Here is a 26,996-nt window from a genome sequence, read left to right on the forward strand (position 1 = left end):
CAAGGCTCCGTACTACTTGTATATGCTTTTCAAGAATACTCAAAATATTAATGGGTATTCCTGGAACAAACGCCTCAGTTTTCACCTTGCTCCTGCAATCTACAGGCTCTCCTGGCCGGCCTCTCAGCCTCCGTAAACTTGAGCTCATCCAAAACTCTGCTGCCTGTATCCTAACTCGCACCAAGTCCCGTTCACCCATCACCCCCTATGCTCATTGACCTACATTGGCTCCCCGTCTGGCAACACCTCTATTTAAAATTCTTATCCTTGTTTTCAAATCCCTCCATGGCCTCACTCCTCTCTAACCTCCTCCAGCCTACAACCCTCAGATCTCTGCACTCCTCCAATTCAGGCCTCTCGCGCATCCCCAATTTTAAAATCGCTCCACCATTGGCAGCCATGCCTTCAGCTGCTTGGGCCCTAAGCTCTGGAATTCCCTCCCTAATCCTCTCCCTCGTCCTTTAAGATGCTCTTTAAAACTTACGCCCTATCTTTTATGAGGCTCGGTGAACGCTCCTGGGAAGAGTCTTGGGACATTTTACTACGTTAAAGACGCTATATAAATACAAGTTGTATTTAAATTCGGAACTTTGCACCTGACCGCCACTTCACGGCATAGCTCATCTCTCCTACACTCTCCAGTCTTAAGTCCACTATGGGCCTTAACTCATTTTAAAAAAAATGTTTATAGGATTAGCAAGCAAGCTACAATATTCAGTTGTGTATTTGAAAAAGGTGACGAGTTATACTATATACTTGCAAGCGGCCCTGAATGGACATTAAGGGCAGAGGTGCGAAAGAGAAAAGTGTACCGCTGTCTCGCAGACAAATCTCCCTTATTGTTGTTTGCTCCATCCAAAATGTGGAAACATTTCAGCCACTCGAATTAAAAAGTAGTCTCCCTGATGGACTCATCCATCCTGGGAGGGATGAGGATTTTTTTTGTACGGAATTTAGAGCAAGCCAGTTCCAAAATTTGTTTAAAGAATGAACTTGCATTTATTTAACACCTTTCACGAGCTTAGGGCGTCCCAAAGCGCTTTACAGTCAATGAAGTAGTTTTGAAGTGTAGTCACTGCTGTAATGCAGGAACGCAGCAGCCAATTTGCACACAGCAAGGTCCCACAAACAGCAATGAGATAAATATCCAGATCATCTGTTTTAGGTGTTGGTTGAGGGATAAATGTTGGCCAGGACACAGAACTCTTCTGCTATTCTTTGAATAGTGCCATGGGATTATTTACGTCCACCCGAGAGGGCAGATGGCTTTGATTTAATATCTCATCCGAAAGACAGCACCTCCAACAGTGCAGCACTCCCTCAGTACCAGCACTTGAGTGTCAGCCTAGGTTATGTGCTCAAATTTCTGGAGTGTAAGCTTGGAGCCACGACCTTCTGACTCAAATGAGTGCGCTACTCACTGAGCCAAGCCTGATACCTTAAAAAAAGCATCTTCCGTGACCATTTGTGTCTGAGGGAATGGTGTGAAAGACATCCCATCGTCTATTTTCCCTGACTATTAACATATTCAAGAAGTCCCAAAGTCACAGTAATTCTCAAATCTTAGACCACAAATCTACGACAAGAGTCCTTAGTTTGACTCCAGCCCACATCATAGGCCAACAAGGGAACTAAGCAGTAAATGCTACCAGCTTGGCTTATAAACTTTCCTTCCCTTTGATCCAGGCTTTGTAAGTGATTTCTGGGTCACTTAACCAATGCAAGGTTGCAACAAGTGTTTGACCATGGAAGAACGATCCAATCAAGTGAAGTTTCAACAAGTAACAGTCACCCTCTGGATACCCAACACACCATCCTGCACAGAAAGCACATGAAAGGTTGGCTGATGACCTTCCATCTGGTGTCTGATAAAATACCAGATCAACGCCTGGGCCTGGTTAATGCAGAGTGCCCGTCTCCACCACAATCTGGTTTAAAAAAAAAATAAGTGGAGCGACTTAGTTTCACAAATTTATATATTTCCTCAAATGTAATGAGCCATCGAAAAGAAACCATGGTTGAACAGTTAAGGGTCAAGGAAGCTAGACCAGATGTATACTTCACTAAGCCCTCAAACACAGATACGACAGCTCTAGAAACAGGACTAGGCCATTCAGCCCCTCGAGCCTGTTCTGCCATTCAAATAGACTCCATTTACCTGCCTTGGTTCCATAATCCTTACCTAAATAAAAAATCAATCTCAGTTTTGAAATTTTCATCTAACCATCACTTCACAACATATTTCATCTCTTCTACTCTCTCCAGTCTTAAGTCCACCATGGCCCTTGACTCGTCACATTAAAAAATAACTTTGTATAGGATTAGTAAGCAAGCTACAATATTCAGTTGTGTATATCAGTTTTGAAATTTTCAATTAACCCCCAGCCTCAACAGCTTTTTGAGGGAGAGTTCCAGATTTCCACTACCCTTTGTGTGAAGAAGTGTTTCCTGACATCACCCCTGAACAGCCTAGCTCTAATTTTAAGGTCATGCCCCCTTGTTCTGGACTCCCCAAACCAGAGGAAATAGTTTCTCTCTATCTACCCTATCAACTCCTTTAATGAAGCCCAGTCTATGCAACATAGTCGCCCAGAAAAATTCCACAGAAGCTACTTTTAGACTTGTTAGAATACTAGCCATTTATAAAATTGTATTATGATTTTCAGATGATCTGAATGGCAACAAATTTGTCGCATATCAAATGTTTAGGGGAAAGCGTCTTAGACCCAACATGCCTGTCCCTTTGTGACAGATCTTAGCCCCACCTGCTCACCATCTCTCTCAATCCTTTCTCTCTGCCCAGAAACACATCTAGTTGCCTTTTCAACCCATTTATACCAACACCATCATGGGTACAGCTCAAAGATTATAGTAGTTCAAGGAGAAGGCCCATCACCATCTCAGGATGGGGCTTAAAAAAATAAAATGCCGCTTTATCAGCATCTCAAGAACGAAAAAGAAGTATGTCTGCTTCAGTGAATTCCCTTGTTTCTTAAATCTACCACTCTTTCTGCAAGAGTGGGAGTGAAAGAATCTTGTACGACTGACCAGAATAACGAAGACCTATTGATCACTGGCAGGAGGGGTGGTAACCAGGGGACATAAGATTTAAAATAATTGACAAAAGAACCTGGGGGGGGGTGGGGATAATTTTTTTTTGTTAAACACAGCGAGTTGTAATCTGGAAATGCACTGCCTGAAAGGGTGGTGGAAGTAAATTAGACATCAACTTTCAAAACAGAATTGGATAAATAAATAATTGAAAAGAAAAAAAAATGCAGGGCTATGGGGAAAGAGCAAGGAAGCTCTTTGGATAGGTCTTTCAAAGAGCTATCTTTGCAGGCACAATGGGCTGAATGGCCTCCTTCCATGCTGTATGATTCTATGATGGACACCTATTCCAAAAAATTATCATTGAAATATCATTCAAATATTCCAAAATAGTGTTTTTTTTTAAACATTAATTCCCCAGATTGTACATTTGTAACTTTTCTAATCTAGGCTACAACATTCGTATGCAGGATTTTACAGTATTGGAGGTTACAGTGGGATAAAAATTATTCCATCATAAATTGGGACAATAAAAGGGTCACTTACTTTTCTGGAAGTATGTAGCAAGACACATCCAGCATTGTCATTTTCTGTAAAGAGGAAAATGATGATTTAAGGATTGCAGATTATAAAATAAGGAAAATAACTGGATTGGTGAAAGGATGCCATTGTAACTTTTTCATCCAAACCTATGGAAAATTGGCATTTTGGGAAGCCAATCGCTGGATCTATTTTTCACGCGCAATGGAACTACCTTCTGCCGTACCAGTCTCTGATGTCTTGAGAGGGTGGTGTTAGTGTTTGGAGAGGTCAGAGTGAGGAACCTCCATCTGTAGAGGTGATATCCGTTCCTCCTGGATCCTCTGCTCACCTTTCACAGTAGTAGCTGCATTTAGACAGGTGGTTTAATTCTCACCTCCCTCAATCTTCGGGAAACTTGTACATTTAATTAACACACTTATAATTGCCGTATCTGACTGGTATAGCCGTACAATCTTAACTTCTGTAACCTCTCGGTCACAGATGCCCGTTCCAATTTTAACAGAGTCATCCTTTGGTGTATACTAGACAAAAGAACTCCTACACATACTACAAAGACTACGACAAGAACGAGAACTAAACTAAATTATGAACTGAAGAGTGAAGTCTGAGCTTTAGTGTCAAAAACAGCCTTTGTTTTTGCTGTGTGATCCCATGATCTCAACACCATAGCTACAAGATCCCACCAGAGGCTGGATAATCTGCAATGAGTGGCTCACCTCCTGATCCCACAAAGTTTATCCACCATCTACAAGGCTCAAGTCAGGAGCACGATTGAATACTCACTACTCATCTGGATCTGGTACCTGGAGCACAAATACACTCAAGAAGCTCATCATTTTGAACAGAAGCAATTCACTTGACTAATCCTTTCCCTCACTAGCACATTGTGGCTGCAGTTTGTACAGTCTACAGGATGCACTGCAGCAATTCAACAAAGTTATTTCCACAATACCCCTCTCCTCTGCGACCTCTAACCCCAAAACAGGCTAAGAGCAGAAATGCTGTAGAAACGTGGATGTTCTAAATCATTGTTGTTCTCCTTGGAACAGAGACGGTTGTGAGGAGATTTGATAGAGGTGTTCAAAATCATGAGGGGGTCTAGACAGAGTAGAGAGAGAAACTGTTCCCATTGGCAGAAGGGTCAAGAACCAGAGGGCATAGATTTAAGGTGATTGGCAAAAGAACCAAAAGTGACATGAGGAAAATCTTTACACAGCGAGTGATCAGGATCTGGAATGCACTGCCTTGAAGGGGTGTTGGAGGCAGATTCAATCATGGCCTTCAAAAAGGGAACTGGATAAGTACTTGAAAGGAAAAAAATTTGCAGGGCTATGGGGATAGGGCAGGGGAGTGGGACTAGTTGGATTGCTCTTGCATAGAGCCAGCGCAAACTCGATGGGCCGAATGGCCTCCTTCTGTGCTGTGACCTTTCTGTGATTATCTCTAGGTCAATATCCTGGAATTCCATACCCAACACCATTACCGTAAAGACAGCCAACAGTTCAAGAAGGCGGCCCACTAGCACTTTCTATGGGCAATAAATACCATCTTGCCAGCATCATACAAATGTTTTCTCTTTAAAAGATTTGAGTGCAAAGTCCCACTAACAGCAATGAGATAAATAACCAGATAATTTGCTTTGGTGGTGTTGGTTGAGGGATAAATGTTGGCCAGGACACCAGAAGAACTAACCCCCTCTTTGAATTGTGCCGCAGGTTCTTTTAAAACCTGCTGCATCCCCGTTTAAACACGACTGAAAGTTCACATCTAACCTCACGTGCCACCTTCAAGCAATAATTCAAAAAGAGACAGCAGATTTTAATAACCTGCAGCAAGGTCGACATCGCCCTTATGCAAACAATCATACAAACTTTAATAAACACACCATGAGTTGATCAATGAGACATTCTTCCAGAAGGAAACGGTTAGTAGTCTAAAGCCCATTGACATCAAAGTTCTAAAATAAGCTATCTGATGTAGACTGTGGGTCAGCATTGTGCCTACAGACATAAAAAGGCCTGAAGAGTCAATATGAGGAAATGCAGCTCCATTGTGTACAGAATTATCCCCAGTCACCAGAGACCCTTCGTCGCTGGATAGTGCTCTCCGAGGGATTCCTCGGCGCCACTGCCAGCAAGGTTCACCCATAGTCCTTTTCTCGTTAACAAACAAGAATCAATAGGTAGCTCCATAAAACAATGGCTTGCACAACACAGTGAGGCTTTATTCCAGTGGAAGTCAGGAGCCTGTGTAAGAATGTAAAAGCGTTCCGTGTTCTCTGGGGTGTGATACTCATCATCATAAAAAAAGCCTTCATTACATCATCCTCAAGATAAAAAGATCAACACCTGAAGGGCCACAATTTGTAACAATAGACTTGTACCCCAAGGAACAGCACCAATAATACACAATGGAGAGAAGGCACAACACTCAAGTAAAGTTGCTGTGTTTTGTTTGCATCATGTAACTGTGTCCTTATCCACAATGTTCTCCCCTGGAACTGCCAACATGCTGCTGAACCAGTGGCTGCCACCTTCCAGTGCCTCACCACACAGCTATTCTTCACGTGCCAGTCGAAACAGGCTTCTCCCACCAGCTTTTTATGACCACAGGGACATCATGGCCAAGCCAGATACCATCGTCGGCCAATGTCCATACCCATACACTTGGCCAGCAGGGGTCGCCAAAGCCATTTGTAGAGAGTCGACCACTGCTCCAGCTGAGATCATGTGGAACCAGGCACCTTTTTCTGGTTTTGTGTGGCTCATTTCCACACTTCACAGCATCTTTACCAACTAAGCCATCAGGGCACTATCGGCAGAACAGTCAACAAGTACCGCACGGACCATCGTGAACAGTGCAAAATTGGACAAAAACGTACTTGTGTACCTCAATTTTTCCTATACTCACCATCTGCATTTGGCTCCATCTCCACATTCACATTGACATAGAATCGGATGCTGTCATCGGACATGGTTGATGCATTTACAGTTTCGTAAGTTTCATCTGCGTCATCCCCTCGACTCTCGCTGCATTCTTCACCCCCAGCTTTCATATCATCTAAAGCAATAAAGTAGTTCTGTTAGTGAGGTTGTCCACTATCTGAGGAATTTACCAGTCACATTCAGGAAGTTTTTAAGAAAAGAAATCTGGAAGAGCATAGTCAGTACCCAAATCATGAGTCAACTAGGGTTGCCAACTCAGGTTGGACATATTCCTGGAGATGTCATCACATGACTTCCTGCCTCCAACTGCCCCACCCCCCACAACCCTGCCATTGGTCGCCTGACATGTCCACACTCGCGGTGCACCGCCTTCCCACACCAATCGGAAAGCAAACAGACTCTTAGTTACCAGAATGGATGATTCTTGACTGTCAGTCAAACAGCCTTCTTTACCCAGCTCAGATTTTTTTTTATTACTAATAACCAAAATGTTCAAAAACGTTTTTTTTAAAAATCAATTTTTTATAGCCCCTATGATTTTTTCTCCCAGTTGTTGCTTGCAGTAGTGTCCTGGAGACTCCAGGGCAATCCTGGAGGGTTGGCAACCTACATAAAGTGATTACTCGTGCAGGATAATAACAAAACCACTCATTAAAATCCTCACCACCTCCCCCACTCAAAACACAACACCAGTGACTGTTCTATGTGAAACAGTGGGTGTTTAATAATAAAACTGTACCCATGGTACAATTCAGAGCACAACAGCTCTTCCACTTCTCACTTCCCTACCCCCCCGTCCCCAGAACCTTTGGAATCTCGCTTGATACACCTATTTTCCCCCCCCATCTTCCGGTATGGTAGGACCCTCAGCTCCATCTTCCCACAGCCCAGTCAATCAAGAACGAGGACAGTTATCAGCATGTTGAGAACTGAAAAATCGGGCCCAGTTATGATGCACACTGTTTATGCAATATTACCCAGCAACAGTCAACTATTAGATAGCGGGGGGTGGGGAATAGTCGATGCTGTGTACAGATGCAGTAATCAATGTTCTAATTGGTGGCAATCTTTGGATGCTCAGGCTTCCATGCCAACAACGCAAGATCAGCATGGCAAAAAACAAACAGTCTCCCTCCCCTCCCCCCCCACCCCAAAATAAGCATTCACACTTAACAGGAAAACCCAATTGCACTAAATCCTCTGGGAAAGCCTGGGCTTGTGCCCAAACAGGTAGCTGCCACCAGGATTGGTGCCATTTGGTTTTACAGGGAGCAACACCTTCTTAAGGGAAATGCCAATTCCCCCCACCCCTCCCTTGGGTTTGTAAGAAAATCTCCATGAGCTAACTTGTATAATTCTGACATTACATTGCACCATGCAGCATCACAACTCAATACAATTTTGTAAATCTCAGTTTCCTTCATGAAGTACCAAATTCTTCTCCACAACGACATGGCTCCCCTTTATTTTTATAAAAGAAACACACACATAAGGGGTTTTAATCCACGTGGCATTGGTTAGATATCTTGTGGCCAGCCCTTCCTGTACTGGAAACAGATAAGGGGAAGAAAATATACTACAGACAAAGCCACAACTCGTTCTCTCGCTCGCTCTCTGGGGAGACGATGAAAACCACACAAACACACACAGACTATTTGGCTTGCAATATGAGTCACTTGTACTGCATAGGCACAAAACAGAAGTGGCATTTGGGATTATTATACTGCACCCTCAAAAGAGCATAGCAGATTGTATAATGGGCAAACTGCAGGGAGTTCCTGTATTTTCAGTAAAAATGCTTAATGTTAAATAGGATCAGCAGGGAGACAAGACAGTACATTCAGCAAACCTCCACCCTGAGTTTGCACTGCTGTAGTCAAAGTGTACATGTTTTTCCACAGAATTACAGACAGTCTACAACACAAACAGGCCATTCGGCTGAACTGGTCCATGCCTGCGTTTATGTTTCATACCAGTCTCCTCCCACCCCTCTTCATTTAACCCTATCAGCATACCCTTCTATTCCTTTCTCCCTCATGTGCTTATCCCATCTCCCCTTAAATGCATCATGCTATTCACCTCAACTACTCCTGGTGGGAGCAAGTTCCACATTCTCACCACTCTGAGTAAAGAAGTTTCTCCTGAATTCCCTATTGGATTTATTGGTGACCATCTTATATTTATGGCCCCTAGTTTTGGTCTCCCCACAATTTTGAAATTGTACTTGGAGCCCAAATTGTTTACGTAAATTGTGAACAACAGTGGTCCCAGCACCGATCCTTGTGGAACACCACGTCCCACCTTTTGCCAGTCTGAGTAACTACCCTTAATCCCTATTTTAATTAGGCACATTTTAAGCTGTTCTGTTCATTGATGTTTCCAAGTCGACTCTATGAAGAATCGTATCTGTCCAGTTGAGAAATACTTTCACTTATTTAAAAGATCACTTTACATATGTTGAGTGCAGGCACTTATTGTAAGCAGACATGATAGACATTCCAATACGATCCCACAAACAGCCAAGAGATGAGTGGCCTGTTAAATTTTCTTCTTTGCTTAGCTTTGAAGGAGGGATGCTGGCTAGGGACGCAGGCTAGGGACGCAGTGAACTCCCTGCTCTTCTTTGAATAGAGCTGCGGGACTAAAAAAAAAATCCACGATCGATCTCTCGCGGAGACCCAATCTGATGAAAACGAAACAAGCAAAATCTCAATTTCATGACAACATTGAAGCCCTCCCACTAGATGTCACCAACATGCTTTGATCCATTCCATGGTATTCAACTGAAATGTTAATAATTCCTTGGTTTGATCAAGGGTTTTTTTTTTGATTGTGGTGGGGAGAATGTTGGAGAGAGAAAGAAGGAACCTAGTGGTTACAGATCCCATAGAACAACCTTTCCTCAAAAGAAATCTTGGCTGATATATTTCTTGATGGCAGACATCCAAATAGCCTTCTGGTTAATTAGTTGACCTGGAGCCTCAACTATTGGAAGCCCTCAAAAATGCAAAGAGAAAAAAAAAATCAAAAATCAGACTAGATTTATTTTCTGACTGTTGTGCTTTGTTGAACAGCAGTGTATATACCCCTGGTCAGTACAAAAAAAATATAAACATTTGATTAAAAAAGTACACAGATTCATCAGCTCCACCCAATCTCCCATCCTGCCCCCTTCACTATGCCTCGAGAGTCACTTGCTTGGCTTACATACAAAATTAGCCTTTCCCATTTAAACAGCCAAGCAATTCACTGCAAACAAAGCAGCACCAGGTATCAGCCTCCCTCGAGTCTAGGAGACCATAAGTATCCAGAAGATCCAAAAATTGGAGGTCTCATGAGCATATGCGTGGTATCAATATGAGCCTGGATAATCCCTGAAGGAATAAGGGATTCAGAAGGTGGACGAACAATCTCTTTGCAGGTACTCGATAAGTCCAAACCATCACCATGCTGTCCTTTTATCTCAAGCTGATGATCACAACTCCACTGAAGGGTATCTGAATTTGAAAAATACAATCTAGAAGATTTGTGCAGTCAATCCATCAATTCTGAACAAAATGCTAGTTGGGTCTCACACTAGTGTTAGCTCTCCAGCACATCCCTATACCTGGATAGCGATAGTGACCTAGTACCTCTCAGCTTGTTGATTAACTTGATATGAAATACATGTCTAGCCAGATATGAACATACCTCTCAAACAGCAGATTACTAGCTAAATACCACTGAACTGCAGCCTGTTGCTATGACATCTTCTCCCAAGTCAATTCCTTCAGTGGACTCCCGTCCCAGTCAAAAAACCGGCAGCCATGTTTAAGTGACAAGCTAATACTTGTAAACCTGATGCAAACAAACTTTCTCCAATCACTCTAAAGGACCCAAGACCACTTATATTTAAGCTCTGCAATAAAACACTTAAGATTCATATTATGAGATTATATATTTTTATATATATAGTATGCATATAAATATAAACACGACCCAACAAATTTGGTATAGCTTGTTGGTATATACTCGTGCAGCATTAATACAAGATTTTGTCATAGAATCCTACAGCGCAGTAGAAGGATATTCGGCCCATCATGCCTGTGCTGGCTCTTTGAAAGTGTTATCCAATTAGTCCCTTTCCCCCTGCTCTTTCCCCAAAGCCCTGCAAATTATTACATCAACCTCACCAGATGTGGAAATCCTACACTGCCCTTCACCTCATCAGGAGCAGAATCCAATACTCATACTCTAACAAGGCCTAATATAACAGTGAGTACACTTCAAAAGTGCTTCATTGGCTGTAAGTGCTTTGGGACGTCCTGAAGTTGTGAAAGATGCTATATAAATGCAAGTTCTTTTTTAAAAAAAAATTAAGGATGCTGTGAGAAAATGGGAAGAATTCCCAGAGAACAAAAGGTCCCTTCAGAGCAGTTGGTGTTGTTAAGGGAAGAGGAAGCTAATCACTGCATTACAAATACTATCTCAATAGAATCTTTCAACCTAAATTGCCAAATTAAGCTTGCTGAGGGAAGGAATAAAACTACATAGAATCATTACAGTATATTTGAGACTGAGATAGATAGATTTTTGGACTCTAGGGGAATCAAGGGATATGGGGATTGGGGGGTAGGGGAAGTGGAGTTGAGGTCGAAGATCAGGCATGATCTTATTGAATGGCAGAGCAGGCTCGAGAGCCCGTATGGCCTCCGCCTGCTCCTATTTATGTTCTTATGTACAGCACAGAAGGCGGCCATTCAGTCTGTCGGGACCGTGCCAGAACGCACAATGGCACTTTACACAAGCACAAAAAATAAATAAAATCAGGGGAAAATGGACTGCAGCTACAGGAGATCAACTGCAGATTTTGGTTAAAAAGGGCACAGACTTCAATGCTAAAGCATGTTCTAATATCAAAACATATTAGAGCATAGTTTCTCCCACCCAGATGGTGAAACAACAGGCAAGATCAAAAAGAATTTTAGTAAGATTTTGAAGGGAGCGTTCCATACATTTACAGAATTATTCAGAAAGTTGATAGACTAACTTGAGAAAAGATTTTATAAACTACTCATTAAGAAAAGGAATGACATTGCATTTATACACCACCTTGTGTCATATAGGATCTCTCCATGGTGCTTGTCTTGATTTAATGTCTCATCTAAAAAGGACAGCATCTCTGACAATGCAGGCACCACTCAGTACGGCACTGAAAGGTCAACATAGACAATGCGCTTAAATCCTGGAGTGGGGTTTGAACCCACAGCCTTCTGACTTAGAGGCGAGAGTGTAATTAACAGAGCTAAGCTGATAGTTCACTATAGCGCTTAAAAAAATGTCTCAAAGTACACAACAGAGCACAGTGAGTGTTATTTTAAGCAGTGCAAATGATATAGTATGCTTATTTATAGGGATTCTTTAACCTCAGCAAGTGTCAAATGTTTCATATTGCAGGGGTACAGTGGCCTAGCAACCCAGAGGTCACGAGTTCAAATCCCAGCAAGTTGTGAAATTGAATTCAATGAAATTTATGGGCTAGCATCAGGAGGAAAAAAAATGACCATGTTGTAAAAACCCAACTGATTCACTAATGTTCTTCAGGGAAAGGAAACCCACCCAGTCTGACCTATATGTGACTCCAGTCCCACACTATGTGAGTAACTCAATGCCCTCAGAGCAACTATGAATGTCCAATAAATACTGCCTTCTCAGCGTCATCGACATCCCAAGAATAAGTAAAAACACAAGTACGCACAAGTTGAGTCCTCAGCTGTATGGAGATCGCCTAGATCAGACACCCACTGACTAACAGAGAGCAAGGAGTGCCAAACTGCATCTCTCAAGTGGACACTCACCAATAATCCCGGTGGTGATATTATTGAATATTGTGCCTCAAAATAGGAGTTACCAGAGTGTGGAGAAAATTACATTTACTTGCTGTGGTGAGTGGGACAGAAGAGAGTAAATAGAGTGTTAGCCTAGCTCATTGGAGCTATTTAACCTCTGAGCCACGATGTTGGATTCGAGCTCCACTCCAGGACTTAAAGCACGCGATCTAAGCTGACAATTCTGCAGTGCTGCACGGTCAGAGGTGCCGGCTTTCGGATGAGACGTTAAGCAAAAGGTCTCGTCTGCTGTTCAGGCGGGCCGGAAAATATCCCCTGGTACAATGCAAAGAAGGGCAGGGGACACTTCACTAACATTTATCCCTCAAACAGATTAATTGGTTATTTGATCCATTAATGTCTGTGGGACAAATTAGCTGCCACTTTTCCCTACACTTCAAAAAAAGAAAAAGTAACTTTTGGAATGTCTCAAGGACCAGATAAGGTGCTATTCAAATGAAAGATCTTGCTCGCTAAACAATAAAAAACTTTTTTCTTTATCCAGGTTCAATAAAATGTTTCCAAACCCATCAATCTTCTGGTTTTCTTACATCTTAGATCTGCCGTTATTTGCACACTTTATTGGCCATTGTAAAGAACAAGTGTCCACATCAGGGTCTCTCTTTTTCCCCCCGAAAGGACGAACTGTTAGAGAATCATTAACTTATATTCCCACATCTTTTTGGGCTTAAACCAACTAAGTAGTCGGTTGTTATCAGAGAGAATCTGGGTTTAAAGACCCTATTTGCCCTTTCCACCACCACACATTCAGAAACATTTCTCAACTCCTTCTCATGGAGTGAACTACTTTGAAGTACTGTAATGCAAGCAAATACTGCGACAAGACTCTGCTGACAAAAATCAATCCCCTTTTGAAAACAAGTGCATTCCTACACTGTGTTACAATGCTAAAAGCCATAAACGGTCAAACCAACACTAAAAAAAGCTCACATTCTCAGGACCCAGGATTACAGATGCAGGGTTAATATTTTTTAAAAAGTTAACATAAGAGTACTTTCCATACCTCCCTTCCTGAAAACACAAATATTGTTTTAATGTTCAATAAAGTATTTACATTCTGCATCAGGTAAATGCAACACTTCATTTAACCCACTCACCACTTTCCTGGAAGTAGTACCCGTTCACAGTTGCAGTTGGAGTATCTGGATTAAAAAAAAATAAAAAGGTAGACTTTAACACGAGAACAAATTAGTGCAGAGTCACATGTATGTGAAAGGGCTGCATTAGTCTCTTCTGTGAACGCTCTCCCAGCCAGTCTCCCATCCTTCATCTCATCCGAAACTCTGCCGCCTGTATCCTCCCCCGCACCAAGCCCCTCTCACTCATCACCCCTGTCCTCACTGACCTACATTGGCTCCTCGACCCCCAATTTAACTCTTACTCCTCCAACTCTGACCTCTTGTGCATTTCCCCTCTCCCCTTTCATCCTACCACTGGTGGCTATCTAGGTCCCATGCTCTGGAATTCCCTCCCGAAAACTATATGCCTCCCCAACTCCTTTAATTCTCTCTCTAAAACCCACGTCTTTGAGTAAACTTTTGTTCACCCCACCCAACATCTCCTCTTGTGGCTCAACACCCATTTTTGTCTGATTACACCTCTGTGAAGTGCCTTGGGACATTTTTCTGTCTTAGAAGCCACGTAGAAATCAAAGGTGTTGTTGTTGGCATCCATACAGAAAGTGAAGGCTCAATCAGGATATGTTCATCTTATCATTTGTCCTAATCCTATGTTCACAAAGAGCACTTGTTCATAACCTATAGGTTCAGTTTTAATGCCCAAGTGCCAAAATAAACTAAGTGTAATGGTCACATCCATATTGAATCCTAATGAATACAAGTAGTCTGACTCTTCATACAGGAAATACAGGAACCTCTGATCAAAAATCTTGGAAGATTCAAAAATAGCTTAATGCGTCTTTAGGCTTTGTGGAAGTACAGGAGCCCAGGCAACAACTTGCATTTATATAGCACTTTTAAACGTAATAAAATGTCCCAAGGCGCTTCACAGGAGTGATTATCAAACAAAATTTGACACCGGGCCACGTATGGAGAAATTAAAACAGGTGATCAAAAGCTTGGTCAAAGAGGTAGGTTTAAGGAGCATCTTAAAAGGAGGTAGAGAGGCAGCAGAGTTTAGGGCTTACAGCTGAAGGCTGTGTGAATAGTGCACCAGATAGCTTCCCAGCAACAATGGAAAACTTGATTCCACTGAATAATCTATATAATGGATGGATTAATAAACTTGTAAAGATCAGTACAGGACGAGCGTCCACAAGCTCCCCTCAAGGGTTCAGCTTGCGTTACAGCAGTGAATTGCTGAGTCTCACAGATCAGGAAGGATCCAGGTCCAATTCCTTGCCTGGCTTCAGATAGCTGATCTCAGCAGTAAGGACGCTGCGATTGACTTCGGCCCCCATCGTTTGGGAAAGGAGAGAAAAAAAGAGGCCAGTTTCTTATTCCTAATCACTATTCAGTGAACCCCACTGGAAACGTCCACATGTGGATATCAGGAGAGGACAGGATTGGACTTAGTCATGATGCCTCTGTGGTTCCACAGCAGTCCATTCCAAGCAGCCCCCTCAGTCCCTTGATAGTCCATTCCATTCCAACCCCACCAGTCATAAGATCATGGCTGATCTGTGATCTAACTCCATATACCCGCCTTTGCCCCATATCCCTTAATACCTTTGGTTGCCAAAAAGCTATCGATCTCCGATTTAAATTTAGCAATTGAGCTAGTATCAATTGTCATTTGCGGAAGAGAGTTCCAAACTTCTACCACCCTTTGTGTGTAGAAATGTTTTCTAATCTCTCTCCTGAAAGGTCTGGCTCTAATTTTTAGACTGTGCCCCCTACTCCTAGAATCCCCAACCGGCAGAAATAGTTTCTCTCTCTCCACCCTATCTGTTCCCCTTAATATCTTATAAACTTCGATCAGATCACCCCTTAACCTTCGTAATTCCAGAGAATACAACCCCAATTTATGTAATCTCTCCTCGTAACTTAACCTTCAAAGTCCAGGTATCATTCTAGTAAACCTACGCTGCACTCCCTCCAAGGCCAATATGTCCTTCCGAAGGTGTGGTGCCCAGAACTGCTCACAGTACTCCAGGTGCGGTCTAACCAGGGTTTTGTATAGCTGCAGCATAACTTCATAGAAGTTACAACATGGAAACAGGCCCTTCGGCCGAACATGTCCATGTCGCCCAGTTTATACCACTAAGCTAGTCCCAATTGCCTTCACTTGGCCCATATCCCTCTATACCCATCTTACCCATGTAACTGTCCAAATGCTTTTTAAAAGACAAAATTGTACCCGCCTCTACTACTGCCTCTGGCAGCTCGTTCCAGACACTCACCACCCTTTGAGTGAAAAAATTGCCCCTCTGGACCCTTTTGTATCTCTCCCCTCTCACCTTAAATCTATGTCCCCTCGTTATAGACTCCCCTACCTTTGGGAAAAGATTTTGACTATCTACCTTATCTATGCCCCTCATTATTTTATAGACTTCTATAAGATCACCCCGAAACCTCCTACTCTCCAGGGAAAAAAGTCTCAGTCTATCCAACCTCTCCCTATAAGTTAAACCGCCAAGTCCCGGTAGCATCCTAGTAAATCTTTTCTGCACTCTTTCTAGTTTAATAATATCCTTTCTATAATAGGGTGACCAGAACTGTACACAGTATTCCAAGTGTGGCCTTACTAATGTCTTGTACAACTTCAACAAGACATCCCAACTCCTGTATTCAATGTTCTGACCAATGAAACCAAGCATGCTGAATGCCTTCTTCACCACCCTATCCACCTGTGACTCCACTTTCAAGGAGCTATGAACCTGTACTCCTAGATCTCTGTTCTATAACTCTCCCCAACGCCCTACCATTAACGGAGTAGGTCCTGGCCCAATTCGATCTACCAAAATGCATCACCTCACATTTATCTAAATTAAACTCCATCTGCCATTCATCGGCCCACTGGCCCAATTTATCAAGGTCCCGTTCTGCCCCTTTGTACTCCAGTCCTCTAGATATAAAGGCTAACATTCCATTTGCCTTATTGATTATTTTCTGCACCTGTTCATGACACTTCAATGATCTCTGTACCTGAACCCCTAAGTCCCTTTGGACATCCATTGTTTTTAAACTTTTTACCATTTAGAAAGTACCCTGTTCTATCCTTTTTTGATCCAAAGTGGATGACCTCACATTTGCCTACATTGGGCAAAACTGTGGCAAATGGAATTCATTCACCTAATCTGTCAATATCGCTTTGTAATTTTATGTTTTCATCTACACTGCTTACAATGCCACCAATCTTTGTGTCATCGGCAAACTTAGATATGAGACTTTCTATGCCTTCATCTAAGTCGTTAATAAATAGTGAATAATTGAGGCCCCAAGACAGATCCCTGCGGAACTCCACTAGAATTTTTACATTGGGAGTTGGGCTAAAAATATTGTGCACAGTGGATTTGTTGTATTGAGATGCAAGTACTAGTGTTTATTCTTCACTCACCAAAACCCATTTTTGCTCCTGTAACTTACACTCATGACATTGAAATGGTAGCACTGAATCAGTTGATTTTCTATATTTCAGTGAATCTTACATTCTACCATTTTAGAATTGGTTTCTTTTTCTGAACCAGGAAAGCATGAACTTCGATTATTTCTGCTGCAAAATTTAGTGTGGGTGAACACTTTTATATGTAACATGTTTTATGTAAAACTTTCACAGACTGGTGCAAATTTCGAGCCTGCACTAAATATTCTCAGGTTCAGGATCAGCATCAATCATTCCTGCAAACAGACCTCGTGTCCCCTACAATCAGAAGTCTACTTTTACTACTAACTATCAAAGTCATATGATAGTGGAATCATTACAGCATAGGAGGCGGCCATTCGGCCCATGCCAGCTCTTTGTAAGAGCAATCCAGCTAGTCCCATTCCCCTGCAAATGTTTTCCCTTCAAGTATTTATTCAATTCCCTTTTTGAAAGCCATGATTGAATCTGTTTCCACCACCAGGTCAGACAGTGCATTCCAGATCATTACAACTCGCTGCGTAAAAAAGTTTTTCCTCATGTCGCCTTTGGTTCTTTTGCCAAAATCACCTTAAATCTCTATGTCCTCTGGTTCTCAACCCTTCCGCCAATGGGAACTGTTTCTCTTTATCGTTATGATTTTGAACACGTCCATCGAATCCCCTCTCAACCTTCTCTGCCCCAAGGAGAACAACCCCAGCTTCTCCAGCCTATCCACTAACTTAGGAAGGAGAGAGAGTGCTCTGCCTGCCTGACCATCTCCACTCCAAATTTCTGCAGACTGTCCTGCACTCCAGTTAGACAGCAAGCCAAAGAATTCATTTCTGACCCTCCCACAGCAGCTTGCGTTGGAGACTGACCAGTTGAGCTGCCCATCAACTCCGCCACCACCCTCCCAGGTGTGGGCTCCCCTGGCCGCTCGTCTCTTCCTCCCTCCCCCACACAGAGTTCAAATGAATGGGCCATCCAGACAGGAGGGTGAATGTTATTGGAATGTATTAATGCTCTACATTGCAACAAAACAATATTAGAAAGTGGCTTTAAAAGAAAGAAGAAATTTGCATTTGTATAGCACCTTTCATGACCTCAGGACAACCCAAAGTACATATTCATCATTGTAAATTAGGAAACAGCAGCCAATTTGCACACAGCAAAGTCCCACAAACAGCAATGTGATAATGACCAGAAAATCTGTTTTACTGATGTTGAGGGATAAATATAGGTCAGGACATCGGGGAGAACTCTCTTGCTTTTCTTTGAAATAGTGCCATGGAATTGGTTTACGTCCACCTGACACGTCAGACAGGGCCTCAGTTTAATAATCGCATCTTGAAAGACGGACAACACACACGTCTTAGAATATAGAAATTTAAACAAGATAGAAATTCTGCACTCCATATCCTGTTTTTAAAAGACAAAGATTTGAAGAATAGGCCATTTCTCCCACAGACCACACACAATCGATCTAATCTTCTGAGGAAAGATGCTGCAAAGTTTCACCCTACTCTCCCAAGATTTAAAAAAATTCATTCAGTGGTAAGGAACACATTAACTCCTTTATGGTGACGTTCCTGAATATATAACCAGCACTCTGGGGTTTAAAAATTCCAGTGACAGGTCTTAAGGCGCAATACCGATTTCCTTTTGTTTGGTCTTCGGTCCAAGTTAGATAACCCAGTTGTACCTGTACAATTCATTCATCGCAGTACTGGACTTGATAAACTTTGATCATGTCTCCGGTCAACGTTCAACAAACTCAATTATTAGACTCTCTGCTCGTCACCCATATCCCCAAGTCACGCTCATCGCTGACTTCTGAACGCTCTTCAAATGAAGGCAAAAAAACAGAAAATCCTAGCATACCTATTGAACCTCAAGATACTTACAGATGAGGCAAGCCATTCATCCCATCTTAATTCATCTATCCAGAACAACTCCCTCCTTAAACCCCTCCACCTCGCCTTCAAAAACCATCTCATGGGCCAAGCCATCTTTTCATCCAAGCTTTTGGACGCCCTTTCTAATCTCTCCCTCCATGGCTCACCATCCAATTGCTTATCGATTCCTATTTATTATTTTCCTCTTCGTCCCACAAAGCACCTTGGGACAATAATGCAAGTTGTTATTGTGTGTTTAGGCTGATTGTGCTTTTGTTAATATGCCACCAGCAGGTCTCAGACATGAAGAAGGGTCATGCTACAAATCAATGTATAGCTAGGGTCTAAACACTTCTGTAGGGGCCAAAGCCAGATGGGGAAATGGTAATATGCCATGGGTTCAAATCCCACTCGAGACCTGAGCACAAAGTCTAGGCTGACACTCCCAATGCAGTACCGAGGGAGTGCTGCACCGTCGGAGGTGCCGTCTTTCGGATGAGACGTTAAACTGAGGCCCCGTCTGCCCGCTCAGGTGGACGTAAAAGATCCCCCATGGCACTATTTTGAAGAGCAGTGGAGTAATCCCTGGTGTCTTGGCCAATATTTATCCCTCGACCAGCATCACTAAAACTATTTATCTGGTCATTATCTCATTGCTGTTTGTTGGAGCTTGCTGTTCGCAAATTGATTGCTGCGTTTCCTACAGTGCAACAGTGACCACACTTCAAAAAGTACTTCATTGGCTGTAAAATGCTTTGGGACGTCCAGAGGTTGTGAAAGGTGCTATATAAATGCAAGTTCGTTCTTTCTCTTTTAAGGTCAGGATAGAGGGTAGCAGTGGTTTGAGTTCTGATGTTTGTTTTGTTGATGAAAATTAAGTGCAAATCTTGACACTCAGTGCCTCCACATCACAAGCATGTCTAGCTTTTGTGGAGCAACAACCTAAACTAACAGAAGGTTAAGCCATACGGCCAGATCACTGGATTATAAAACCGGAAGCCATCACGTTGAAACTCGAGACAACACAAACATTCAAGGCCTAGAGGATGAACAGTAGGCAGCCAAGAGGCTGATCTGTAGTGTAGGAAAGTCAAGTTATGACAAAAAGCTCAGTCTTTTAAACCTTAATAGGAGGCAAATGAGAGGGGCCTTTATTATAAACATATAAAAAGGCACTAAGGGACACTATTTTAAGTTAAACCAGGACTGAAGGACAAGGGAACATAGACACAAACCAGTAAAAGACAAGTTCAGAATTTATATCAGTTAGTACACAGTCACACAAAGACTCATCAATATCTGGGCAGGGGGGGGCAGAAAGTACCGGAATTATTCAGGGGCAGTTATACGCTTTGATGGGGGCACCATAGGTTTCTACGGTATGGTGAGCTAGATGGGTCAAATGCAACCCCACCCCAGCAGATCTACCATGGCATTGCTTGGTGTTTCTATGTTCCTATGTGCTCCGCCATTCAATTAGATCATGGCTGATTTGTACCTCAACTCCATTTACCCACCTGCGTTCCATGTCCTGAATGGTCATTTGTTTTTGAACTTGTTTTTGCAGGTCCTTCGTAGTTTCTCAGTGATCGTTTGAGCTGTTTATTGTGCTTTTGATTCATACATTCCTTACCTCTTCCATTCTGATTTGCTGCGGTTTCATTTTGAGCCAAATCAATAAAGTGTGACGGCAAAAGTGTGAGGACAGGAAGGTAGTGTGTACAAATACAAGGCTTTTAATCTAGATATATATTTTGCATTAGTGCATGTCTGTGATTTGGAGCCTGTATTGTACAAGTAATTGCAAAGATGCTCTGACCCCTGCAGTTTACAAGCAATTACGAAGATTTGCCTAGACAGTATGAGTCTTGACCTTAAAAAGGGAGCGGTCAATTTAGCAGCTAAACATCATGGTCATCTTCCTGACTCAAAAATACTCATGAGTCATCTGCTACAAACTCTATTCCCTAGCCACCGATGCCATCTCTCTCCCTGGCCACTGTCTGAGGCAGAACCAGACTGATGGTAATCTTGGCGTCCTATTTGACCTGAGGTGAGCTTCCAACCCCCAATTCCAGCTCCATAAAATCACCCGTCTCCACCCCTGCCTCAGCTCATCTGCTGCTGAAACCTTCATCCATGCCTTTGTTACCTCTAGATTTGACTATTCCAATGCTCTCCTGGCCAGCTTCCCATCTTCCACCCTCCACGAACATGAGCTCATCCAAAAATCTACTGCACGAATCCTAACTCGCACTAAATCCAGTTCCTCCATCACCCCTGTGCTCGTTGACCAACATTGGCTCCCAGTCTGGCAACATCTCGATTTTAAAATTCTCATCCTTGTTGTCAAATCCCTCCATTGGCTCACCCCTCCCCATCTCAGTACCCTCCTCCAGCCCTACAACCCTCCGAGATCTCTGCGCTCCTCCAATTCTTGCCTCTTGCGCATCCCTAATTTTAAAAATCGCTCCTCCGTTGGTGGCTGTGCCTTTAGCTGCCTAGGCCCTAAGCTCTGGAATTCCCTCCCTAAACCCCTCTCTCCTCCTTTAAGATGCTCCCTAAAATGTACCTCTTTGACCAAGCTTTTGGTCACCTGTCCTAATACCGAGCCACATAGGAGATGTCAAATTTTGTTTGATAACACTCGTGAGGTTTTACCAAGTTAAAGGCACTATGTAAATGCATGTTGGTGTCGTAGTATACTACATGTCTCTTACTAAAAATAGTGGAATGTGGTGTTTGGTCAATCGGGGGGGGGGGGGGGAAAAGAAAAAAATTCAAAAGCACTTCACCGCTATTCATTCACTGCATCTCACCATACCTCAAACATTTTAATATATTCTCCAACTCAGTGAGCAACAAGGCATTTGTACTTCGTGGAAACTGGAAGAGGAAATTGATTTCTATTTTATAAACTCAGACTTTTATCGAGTTGATATTTTAAATCTTTGTCCAGAGTGGAGAAATGGGTCAGCGGGAAACGGACAAAAGAAACACAGTATAATTCTGAAGTATACAATGGAGAGAAAAAAAAAGGGGATGAGGCATCAGAGATAATTATAAAACAAGAAAGTCTTACCGCAATTATCTGCAAATTGAATATTAAACAGAAAAACAAGTTTCAAAACGTGAAGCAGGACATGGCAGCTCCCATGGGTTTGTAAGTGTTCAAAGCATTTTATCCCCCCACCAGTGCAAATTAAAATGCCTAGTTTACACCATAAGAAAAAGTCTTCATAAAGAGATCAATCAGTGAGGGTCTTCCTCTTTGGGGACGTTATATTATTTTCTCATATTGCAGTGAAGTTCACTCCTGGTGCTCATTTTGGCTGCCTCTACCACAAAGCAATTGCCAAGCAGTTAGCAGGCCTTCCCCTCCTCCACCCCCACTCCCTCCCTCCCCCCCCCCCCCCCCCCCCGCCCCACAACAGTGGCAGGAGGATGACGGAGAGGTCAGTACCCAGTGTGTAGGAGCAAAAAAAAAAGTTAAAATCTCACATGGCTGCGTAAATAATTCATGGAAATATTCATGCACAAAATTAACACAAGTTTGCCTTCCCATTCAATCTTGGGAACAAACTTTCTCCCATCACACAAGGAATCCCTCATTGGAATTCGGCCAAGTTCCTTTAAAAAATGATTTAATACTTTAAAAAAATAATTTAAGATGCCTGCCACCAAAATTGTAAATGTAAAGAATCTTACGAAGGAGATAATCTCCGAAAGCTTGTGATTTTCAAATAAAATTGTTGGACTATAACCTGGTGTTGTAAGATTCTTTACATTTGTCAACCCCAGTCCATCACCGGCATCTCCACATCATGACCAAAATTATACTCAGTGTCCTGACTATGAGGAAGCCCTTGATCAGTGCTACTGTTAACAGGCCCCTTCTATGCAACTGGTACAATGAAAATGTAGATGTACAGCATACCTACTCAAGTAAGTTGAGAGAAAGGATATTTATGGATAGTGCCAGATTTTCTTCAGTCCCTAGTCCTCTCTCTCATCCAGGTTAGGGGCTTTGGACAAATGGAAAAGGAGTGTGGGTTTTTTTGGACAGCTAGGGAAGGAGAAGGGGGAAAGAGAAAAGGGTTGAAATAAAGGTCCATCATTAACTAGGAGTGGGGTGTTGGGGGGGGGGGGGGGGGGGTGTTGGGGGGAGGGGATAAAGAGAAAAGAGAGGAGTTGCTAATCTCAGCAGATATTTGGTCCCATCAACAGGGTTGGTTCCAATATCAACTGACTCAATGAATGGCCTGGTATAGAGTGCAAATATACAAGCAGGCAGATGAATTATAATGCAAACAAGAAAAAAAAATCAACCTAAACACAATCTATGGAGGGTGTTGAAACAGCCAACAAAGAGACTCGATACTCAACACATCTAACCAATGCAGAGCAGTCAACAAAACCAATAGAAGGCTGAACTACATAAACAAAACAGTAGAAAACAAGTCAGAGGAAGTTGTGATCAAACTGTACAGTGCCCTGGTTAGACCACACAACAACAACTTGCATTTTTATAGCGCCTTCAACATAGTAAAACAGCCCAAAGCTCTTCAGGAGGACCATTATCAAACAAAATTTGACACGAGCCACGTAAGGAGATATTAGTGCAGGTGATCTAAAGCTTGGTCAAAGAGGTAGGTTTTAAGGAGTGTCTTAAAAAGGAGAGGGGAGTTTAGGGAGGAAATTCCAGAGCTTAGGGTGTAGACAACTTAAATACTGCGTCCACTTCTGGTCGGCAAGAAATAACGAAGACATTCAAGCAACACAGTCGAGCCTATAACCTTGTGATCCCCTACCGTCAAAGGTCTGAGAAAACAAACTAGAAATCCTTGGGCTTTTCAACCTGGAAAGGAGACATCCGAGAAGTAATTGTAGAATCATAGAATGATCAGCACAGGAGGCGGTGGCCATTCTTGATCTTATAGCGATATACATTATAATTAAGGGAATGGGAGAGGGAAGATCCAGAATATTACTTTAAATTAAATTGCAAGAGGAGGACACAGGCCCAAACTAGTAAACGGCAAATTTAGGATTGAAAGTATCAGGACATTCTTTATGTCAAACAGAATTCCAGAAGAAATGTGGAGGGAAAAACCCTGGAATCATTGTAGATGCTCAAATGGAAGAAGGGTGGAAATCTAGGATCTCTGCCTGGATGAATTAGGATGGGCCAAATAGCCTCTCTCATCTGTAACTATTTTATGATATTATGACTCCAATGACAAGTACAGGGGGAACTGTACAAACTTTATTGGATGGTACCAGGCAGCATTACACAGAATGTACAGCACAGAAACAGGCCATTCGGCCAAACAGGTCCATGTCGGCATTTATGCTCCACACGTGCCTCCTTCCTCCCTACTTCATTTAACCCTATCAGCATATCCTTCTTTCCTTTCTCCCTCGTGTTTATCTAGCTTCACCTTAAATGCATCAATGCTAATCGCCTCAACTACTCCTTATGGTAGCGAGTTCCACATTCTAGCCACTCTCTGGGTAAAGAAGTTTCTCCTGAATTCCCTACTGGATTTATTAGTGACTATTTTATATTTCTGGGTGGACTCCTAACACTGATGTGAGCACCTCCAGCCTCAGAGTTGGCTGCAGGCAGGGGACAAAGGAGACGTCTTGACATGATGTCAGGTGCTCTCTGATGGCACTCATCACCTGATGAAAGTACAAAATTTGGCAGCTGGAGAATGACACGTTGCACAGAACACAGTCAGAAAGTCCATGGGGTAGGGAGTAGATCCAGTGGTTAGATATTAGCATCAATAGCAGAATCTGCACAATGAACAGGGTACTGAGTTAGACGATCAGCCATGATCATTTTGAGTGGCCTATTCCGAAGGGCCTACTCTTGCTCCTATTTTTTTTTACATTGGGTGTTCTCAAGTGGAATGAACCATCACTATTACTCCTGACCAAAAATCAGTGGTCATGGCAAGTGGCAAATCTGCACAAATAAATTAGCCCAAAAATAAAAACTAGCCAGTAGATTCAGAATACTGGCAATATATTGCAATTGATGGTGTACCTTGTCACACTGATATTTTGCATTATTAAAAATGGTCAACTTTAATATATTCATTTCAGCCTTCAATAGTACAGGATAAGGCTTTTATAAAGAATTTAAAATTGGATATTTGGGTCATGTAAGTACAAGGATAAAACAGCCTTATTTTGACTATTTGGTTAAATTTAGCTCCTGCACAGTCAGTCTCAGCAGCTCCCACAAACATTATCCCTCAACAAAGTCAACAGTTCTCAGTGGATCTTGAAAGAGGCACGGCCAGCACCTAAACAGCTTATCTTTTTGATGAATAATACGCTTATTTCCCCCACATACCAACATATCTTTGGTCTTTCAGATGATAAACCACCCTCATACTTCTCATCTCACTATGAACCAACCCAGTTGATGGGTATTCTGCCAATACAGCTCGATCACCGAGACACAGTTCCCACTCCAGCTGACCCGGGACTCTGCTCATCTCCACCCTGGCAGAGCAGGGGTTCGGAGCTCCGGGTGAACCCAGATCCCATCAGCCATGCACCACTCTCACCTCGTTGGGCTTTATTCCAAAAGCCACAACAATGAAAAAAAAAACCATGAAATCTTGTGTCAAAAACCATTTGTTTCCATTTCAAAACTTTTATAGACTTTGTGCTGCAGCCAAACCAGCTCTCAAGCATTGGCATCAGAGGTAAAGGCTATTAGTTCTATTGTGAAAGATTTTTTAAAAAACACCATAGAAGCCCCTCAGAAGGAGGGGATGACCCACTCTCCCTGCACTGTAAAAACACCAAATTGCAGGGGAGAGGGATGATGGCTAACAGGTCATCATGAAAGCTAATCATTTAGCACGTAAGCAGAGATTCATTTGTGAGGTGGGTTTGGGGGGGGGGGGGGGGGGGGGGGAGGCAAGGGCAGAGAAAAAGAAAGAAAAGAAGAGAATTTTTGGGGCACAGTAACATGTAGGAGAACAAGACCACACACATACACATACAGAAGTAAATGCAATACTTGTGGCAGAATCTAGCCCCAGTTTTTAAAGAAACCACACACTGCCATCCTAACAATTGCGGTGGGCCATGGTACAAGTTCAAGGTTCAGCCAGCACTGTCTGTTTTCAGCTGGACCAGGCAATGCCTGACGTGAACAAGTAATGTCTTCACAGGGTGGGGGAAAACAAAGATGGAGGAAGAAAAGCCTGACTATCTCCTCTTCCCCACAGGCTTAACTAGTGTCAAAAATCAGCCAAGAATCTTCACAGAACTATTTTTCACTCCGAGAGATACGGCAGCAAGGAACAATTTAAAAAGCCCAATCACTCTACCCAAGTGTTCATAATTATGAAGGGTTTTGACAGAGCAAATAGGGAAAAATTGTTTCCACTGGCACGAGCGTCAGTAACCAGAGGACACAGATTTAAGATAATTGGAAAAAAAACTCGAGAGAGGAGACGACAAGTTTTTTTTTAAAAAGTGAGTTGTTATAATCTGGAATGCACTGCCTGAAAGGGTGGTGGAAGCAGATTCAATAGTAACTTTCAAAAGGGAATTGGATAAATACTTGAAAAGGAGAAATCTGCAGGGCTATGGGCAAAGAGCAGGGGAGTGGGACCAATTGGATAGCTCTTTCTTAGAGCCCACACAGGCACGATGGACCGAATGGTCTCCTTCCGTGCTACATGATTCTACCAAACCTTCCACAGATCACATACAATCTATCCCCTCATTGATTCTACACCATTTGTTTTGACAATCTACAAATTATGCATATATTGATAACAAAAATATGCTGCAGCTTTTTTTTTTGCTTTGAAATGGTTAATATTGGTTCATTGGTGGCAATAAATAAGCAACCAGCCAGTACAGGAAATGCATTTTCCCCCCGCCAATTTAAAATCACTATAGCTGCACCAGGGAGGGAATTTATGCGAGTAAACCACATGAGACTAACAGAATCATTATGAAAATTGTCCATTGTTGGTGTCTAGTAAATCAGTACTGATCAGGTAGGCACGACTGCCTGCATAGAATCTCCTTGATGTTCTCTTTTCCCCACTCTAAAGCCAAGTCTGTCCAGACTGCCACAGGAACAAAGGCAAGTACAAAACAGAAAAAAA

The 26,996-nt window shown here is 42.5% G+C and overlaps 1 protein-coding gene across 6 annotated transcripts in view; it reads right to left on the reverse strand.

Moving 5' to 3' along the window:
• slc4a11 (solute carrier family 4 member 11) overlaps nucleotides 1–26,996 on the reverse strand; it is a 150,545-nt gene that overhangs the window by 78,017 nt on the left and 45,532 nt on the right. For 4 of the 6 annotated variants that reach the window (XM_067980938.1, XM_067980808.1, XM_067980818.1 and 1 more), the window contains exons 2-4: nucleotides 13,525–13,569; nucleotides 6,505–6,654; nucleotides 3,598–3,641 (exon numbers count right to left, since the gene is read on the reverse strand). In XM_067980938.1, coding sequence (XP_067837039.1) covers nucleotides 3,598–3,641; nucleotides 6,505–6,654; nucleotides 13,525–13,569 — 239 coding nt within the window. The remainder of the gene's footprint in view (nucleotides 1–3,597; nucleotides 3,642–6,504; nucleotides 6,655–13,524; nucleotides 13,570–26,996) is intronic. The other 2 variants (XM_067980880.1, XM_067980891.1) reach the window with 1 other exon arrangement.

The sequence above is a fragment of the Heptranchias perlo genome, chromosome 1, assembly GCF_035084215.1.
Source record: "Heptranchias perlo isolate sHepPer1 chromosome 1, sHepPer1.hap1, whole genome shotgun sequence".
NCBI lineage: Eukaryota > Metazoa > Chordata > Chondrichthyes > Hexanchiformes > Hexanchidae > Heptranchias > Heptranchias perlo.